This window comes from Bidens hawaiensis, unplaced genomic scaffold (genome assembly GCF_021521415.1).
Source record: "Bidens hawaiensis isolate Kalapana, Puna unplaced genomic scaffold, B.hawaiensis_p1.1 tig00012182_1, whole genome shotgun sequence".
NCBI lineage: Eukaryota > Viridiplantae > Streptophyta > Magnoliopsida > Asterales > Asteraceae > Bidens > Bidens hawaiensis.
This window is the reverse complement of record NW_027491980.1, coordinates 697,642-704,428: the sequence shown is the minus strand read 5'-3', so window position 1 is coordinate 704,428 and position 6,787 is coordinate 697,642. Positions and strand designations below refer to the sequence as shown.

General features: G+C 36.3%; 1 protein-coding gene across 1 annotated transcript; it reads right to left on the bottom strand.

Annotated features, from left to right (window-relative positions):
• Positions 1 to 261: 261 nt before the first annotated feature.
• Positions 262 to 3,513, bottom strand: LOC143540193 (uncharacterized). The gene is made up of 4 exons (XM_077033321.1): positions 3,293 to 3,513; positions 2,466 to 2,653; positions 1,689 to 2,245; positions 262 to 882 (listed from the first exon to the last, which is right to left on the bottom strand). Exons 1-4 carry the CDS (start codon positions 3,511 to 3,513, stop codon positions 352 to 354), a joined length of 1,497 nt encoding a protein of 498 aa, XP_076889436.1. The 3' UTR covers positions 262 to 351.
• Positions 3,514 to 6,787: the final 3,274 nt, after the last annotated feature.

Here is a 6,787-nt window from a genome sequence, read left to right as displayed (position 1 = left end):
TATGATAGCCTAGGCTATTTGTGGTGGGAAATACTGGGTATGTTTGATTGATTGATTGATTGAAAACCAAAACCAAAACCAAAACCAAATCAATAGTTCGGTTTTTACAAAATCATAAAACCAATCCATCGGTTTTTGTTTCCATTCGATTTCTTGCACACCCCTGCTTCTGCCATTATTACTAAACCGAGTTTCAAGATTTGTAACCATCGTCGAACTTTTTATATATTTCGTTTTTCTTTAACAACTAGTATAGTAGCATAACATTTAGAAACTTTAGACCAACAAAAGCGTCTTAAATAAACGTCGTATTCATTCTACAACACGCGCGCAAAACACTCTACTTAAACTTCAGCCTCCTCTCATAAACGCGTTTTCATCGTTCGGTATGCTGAAATCCGCTGGATTCCTATTGATAGAGCATACAAAAGTTGCACAGTTTTCTGCATCCGGCCCGGCTGCAGCAGCCTTCATCATGCTCATTTGAGCCGAAGAAAAGGCGTTTTCTAGCTTTTTCTTAGTAATCTTCTTGGCTCGATGTTTTGTTGCGGTTTTAGATGATGTTTTCGTGACGGAAGCATTTTCTAGCTTTTTGTTAGCAGTCTTCTTGACTCGATGTTTTGTTGCGGTGTTAGATGATGTTTTGGTGATGCTTTTGTTGCCAGATTGTGTCGTATGCTCTCGGATCTTTTTCTTGACACAGGCACAACGCGGGTGTGTCTCAAGCGTGTTTAGGATTTGTTTTTGGTCGTTAAAATGGCGAGCCAAGAGCATCACGGCCTCCATTTCGGGATCTTCGTTTTCTTTTTCTGTTTCTGTAGTTTTCTTGCCACTAACTTCTGCAAGTTGGTTACTAGTCTGGTTGCACTGTAACCGAATATCCTGAAAAGTAAAAATAAAATAACTATTCAAGAATCCACATCAAAAGTTTTAAAAAAAAAAAATTAAAGAAATTTCATCCCAGTTACTAGGGGTGCAAACGAGCTGAGCTGCTCACGTGCTACTGTAGATCGACTCGTGAAAAAGATCGATCGATCGAGCCGAGCCTGAGCTCGAGCCTAAAACTAAGCTCTTTTAGTAAATGAGCCCGAGCTTCACTTATCGAGCTTGAGCCAGCTCGCGAGCTTAAACGAGCCTGCCACTAATATAATATTTTAATATATATTATATATATTTAATAAATATTACTTGGTTATATAATATTATGAAAAAATAACTAAATAATATACATTATGCTATATATAAATTACTTTACTCTTTTCATAACTGACAGGCCATCGAACCAGCCGTCTTACCGGTCCACTGGCAGGGCGTGTTGTTAAACTAGATGATGTCATAAAAATATAAAACTTTAGAAACTATATATGTATAATTGATTTAAAACAACATATGAAATTACTGTATCTTTTTGTGTGAATTTGCAATGTAAATAAAATATGACGCGTGGAATAAATTAAAGCCTGAAGTAGTAAACGAATCACTAAATGAGAATTTGAAAACGAAAATAAATTAAAAATGTTAAAATTCTGGTCCAGACATCGGTCCTGTTCACTGGTTCGCCCGGTCCGACCCATAACCATGATTCAAATGACGGTGGTTAAAAAGTACTCAACCGGACTGGATCAGGCTAAGAACAGTGCTTTAAGGGTGTAACTAACTTTTAGGATTAGTGAACTTGACGGTGTGACCTTTTTATGCTCCTGAATGATTTGTGATTTCACATCATTGGATCTGCTTTTCTTTCTCGAGGTACCAGCGTTTAAATCCTTTACAACCGAGTCTACAGATCCATGGTTTGACTTTTTGTCCTGGTCAACACTTGGCGCTTCAACTGCAGTCAGACGCCTCTTCTTGTTTAGCGTTGAATCCGTAATTTCAACGCCCTTTTGCTTTTTAAAATATGCAGCCAAAGTGACATCATCATCTAACTCGTCTTCAATTTCTGCTACGAATCTCCTGTTAACTTTTTCTGTTTTTGTTCTGTCATAACGAGCCTGAAGTTTACTTGCAGGATCCTTATATATATCAGATAATAAACGAAACTTTTTATGTTTTCTTCGCGATCGACTCCCTCCGGGTTCAATGTTATCAGCAGCCTCATTATGTCCAATTTTAGCATCTTCATCCACATTGTTAATTTCATGTTGTGTTTGACCACCATTGACCTTACAAAACGTCAACGCGGAGGAACCATTGTATACAGCTTTCCCCTTATCACTATCAATTTCCAAAGATTCAGTCAAATCTGCAAAACAAACATTCACTTCAACATTCTTACAAATATTAAGATCATAAGAAAACACGAAAGTCATACCAGTTGTAGTTTCGGGTCGGTCCTCTTTTCCGTTAACGTTTTCAACTTTTGATGCTGCGCAAGGGCCAAAAAGTCACAATTCTGGGAAGGTATATCAGAATTAAATAAAATAAAATAAAATTTGTGCAGTAAAATCTAATCGTTTGCTTACAGTTCGGAGCATCTGTGAGTTCTGTTGTGTCATCTGAACTATTAATATTACTGGGCCAGTTTTGACCAGACAAAAGTGTAGACTCTGGTGATTGATATAAAGATGCAACCTTGTTGTCGGGAGCGGGCAATGATCCAAAAGGCCAACATTTTTCTGGATCTTTCTTTCGGATTTCAGCTACATATTCACTGCATTGAAAAATTAAACAGTCGTCAGTAAAATGTTGGATGAGCTAATTGGTGGCAATCTTGACCCATTCTTTAAAGAACGGGTTGAATTGGGCAAAAAATAAATTCTATAAGAGTTATTTGGGTCATTTCAAATTAGTCAACGGGCCAATTTGGGTCTACTCAACGGGTCAAAACGAGCAGCCGTTATAAAACTAAGGCACCGCAGCGAAATGGGAGCACCGTACTCAGTGCCGTCTGCACCGGAATCCCACCCCACCACCGGCACCGCAGCTGCCATTGCAGCCGCCACTGACGACCACTGCCGCCTTCATCTCCACCACCATCGCCGCCAACTCCACCTCCATCGTGACCAGCCACTAACTAATATAGCAGGGAACCTATTTTGATAATTTTATTGTAATCGTTTTGATTTTAATGAGAAATAGCAGATTCGGGACTAAAAAAAGATAATAACAAATTTCAGCTAGGCTCCATTTTGGCCGGCACCAGTTTTAACCCGTCATCCAAACCCACCCCACCCCACCCCACCACCATCACCAAGAACTTAATAATTAAGAAGAAAATCAAACTAAATGAACTTTATAGTGTAGACTTTGAAGAATGCAAAATGCTAACTAGTCTCAAATTTATACATACCGAATAGAGAAATCAATGAATATACTTGTTTCAGAACTTTCTTCTTTCTTGAGTTCAATCTCCATTGGAAACAATGGTCGATCATCACCCGCACCAGTATAATAATCTGTCACACAACAGCTGCTACAAGTTTGAAAATTGCAGACAAAAACTACTTCAGACCAATTGATAATCATTTCTGCTAAATCAATAGTTGCATTTAATTTGCAACTCTTACACATTGTATCACAATTAAATAGATTGCAGCAAATATCATATATATATAGAAACCTATATATCTAAGCTAAATATGATTAACATACTAGCATTATCAACTTAATTTGTAGATTGATAACTGCAATATTATTAAGGCTAACAATGAACACAATCAAACATGATACACGCATACAACAACACTATAAGGCGGGCCTGAATGGCCCGCAGGTATGCATGTGCGCCATGCATACCCTAACAAAGTTTCTAATAATAGAAAACCAAAATACAAATGCGTTGAAAATCCAATACATAAACCTATACCTAAACCCTAACACTTATCACTTATGTCTTACATTTGCTAAGTCGGGAAGAAGTTTATTATACGCCATTGAATCGTTGATTCTAGGTTTAGATCTATTAAAACCTAAATCGAATCATCTACGATAGAAAACTAATGCATATACGACACATAGGGATGTAAATTATTACACCATAACATCAAAAAAACAAATAATCCAAACTATACAACATTAACACAACTTTTTATTTTAGGTTACCCTACATAAAATCACACCCTCAGACAACACATGTAAGAGGAAACCAAACTCCATTGTCATGTCCACTTAACTAAAAGATTTACCAAAAGCATGCTCACATCAAAATTAGAAACAAAGTAATATACATAATATCAATAAAATTAAAAATCCTAATTCCTCCTCAAGAAACTTATAATAATCATACATATGAACATAAATAACAAGATCTTAATCATCACTAATTGTTTTAGATGAGTAAAGATGGATAAAAATCAAAACTTTACCACAAATCCAACCTGAAACCAATTGAAACCCTAAACACATCACACATAAACTTGTATAGATTCATAACCAAATTGCTTAATAAAGCAAAGATAAAGTTATATTATATAGAGAAAGTTATAACTACAGATATCAAGAGTGAAGAATCATCAAGAAATGACATGTACCAGCAAAAGATGATCTTTAAGCACAGTACAGAAAAAAGAGATCAAGAAAGATGAAACCCACCTCATGTAATGGATTTTGATTGAATCTGTTGATGGGTTTTGTAGAGAATCAAAGAATATGAAGACCCATGAAAGATCTTGATGAATACTTAGCGGAAAAGGAGTGGGTGATGTTTGGAAATTGTGGTAATGTTGTAGTGAGAGAAACCCTTTGGTTGTTTAGGTTTTAGAGAGAGAGAGTGTGTGTGTGTTTGAAATGATAATGATAAAAATTAATAAAAAGATATGAGAGTAAATTAAATGTGGTGTGGAAATTAATGTTAGTTTGCTAAACATGTAATTAGTAAAAGGTTAAAAAGTAACATGAGTGGTGACGTGTAAGAGTTGTTAGTTTTATAATATGTTTTGTTTTTTACCCTAGAATAGAAATGGTAATATTCAATATTTTTTTAAGAGAAAATAAAATGTAAATAAATAAAAACTAGCAAGAAGATACTTGTACGCAGGGAGGGCTGTTCATGAGTCGAGCTCGGGTGATTTTGAGATCAAGATCGAAATTAAATGAGGCAGCTTAGTTAGGCTTGAGCTCGATTTTAAAGTTAAATGAGCTTAAGATCGAGCCAACGAGCCGAGCCATGACCCGAGCCGAGCTTGGGTTGATTTTGGCTCGGTTACATAAATGGACCAACTCAACTCAGGTTGTTTAAAATCATGTTTTTTTAGATAGTTTTATTCGAGCTTCGAGCCGCGAATTTTTTAAACATTCGAAAGCGTGGAAAGTTCTTAATAGTTTGATTCATCATATTTTAAGAATGTCCATAGAAAACAAAAATCTTCTTAAATGTTCACTCTAAACTGGTTGGACCAACGAGATTGTTATGTTAGTCGCGGTTTTCAATGGCATGTAACCACACCATGTGTAATCAGATCAGTCGATCCGACCATTTTAAGCCCTTTCCGTCCGTTTTTATTTGAGGAAAATCTTATGGTTCTTATTGGTTCCTATTGTTTTTTTTTTATGAAACACGGTTATTGAAAACATGGGGAGCCGTCCATCTTCTCTTGCAACTCCTCTGACGACGGCTGTGGTGGAACTCTGTAGCATGGGCACATCAACGGAAACTATCAAAGACAACCGCCACTAGACTTATCGTTCGTGATTGCTGGAAAATCAATTTGATCGTCGGATGTCATCGATTCATCATCCACCCAACAAATCGGGCCTTAGCATCACCTTCCTAGGGTAAGAAGCACTGTCGTCACCCCTAACCACCACCATTGTTACTTGATGTCGCCTCTAATATCCGTGTCATAAAAAATGTGTTTCTGACATTTTTCTTAAAACCGTGAGCTTTTTTAAAAATGGTCCTATGAGTTTAGAATGGTCGAACCGAACGAATAACTGACATATGACTTGATTTTATTGGCTTATAATTAAGGCGGCTAGGATTTGCAAAGTGAATGGAACAATGGTTTTTTAGTTGGCATTTTAGGGATTTTTAAATTGTTTGGCTATTCTTAGAAAGAGTAGTGTCAAAATGGACATGTTAGGATGCATCATGCAAATATATTATTAAACTTATTGTGAAATATTGTAATTGATTTTATGATTATGTGTTGGAACTCCTTTAGTTTGGTTTCTTCATGAGTGTTCAGATGAAATAATGTATTTTATCAATGCATATTATTAATTGAATCTTATGCAAAGTGGCAAAGTGACTGTGTTTAATTATCAGGCTTATTGTTATGGTCTATGAAAGGGGCTTCAAAAGTTGATGTGACATGGCTTAAAAGCCCAACACGCCATGCCGAGTGATAAGGGAGGGGCTTCAATATGTTACTAGGCCTCAAATGCATATTTTCAACACATGATGGGGCCCAAATGCTAAAAGGAGTGGTAGGCGGGTTTACCATAACACGATATTAAAACGGTGGGCTTTAATATGTCATGGCGCTTTAACTTGGACTTAAAAAAGCCCTCCACAACAACAAGACTCGTAAAAATAAACTAAGTATATGACTACCCTTACTCTGTCCACATATGTTTGATCACTCATGTGTGGTGATGATACATAGTAGCAGTGAGCAAAAATCAAAGCATAACCTCTGATTAATCGATCATTTGGTTATGATTACGGTTAATGTATCTCTGTTACTCGACATTAAACGAAAACAAGCCAAACTAGTTTGAACATTTAAATTCATGTGCCAACTGTTTATAACCGAGCTTAGAATACCATAACCAAGTTTGTAATCTTAGTTTTGAAACTTCAATATTGAGCTTGGAACACCATAATCGAACCATTTTTAACTGA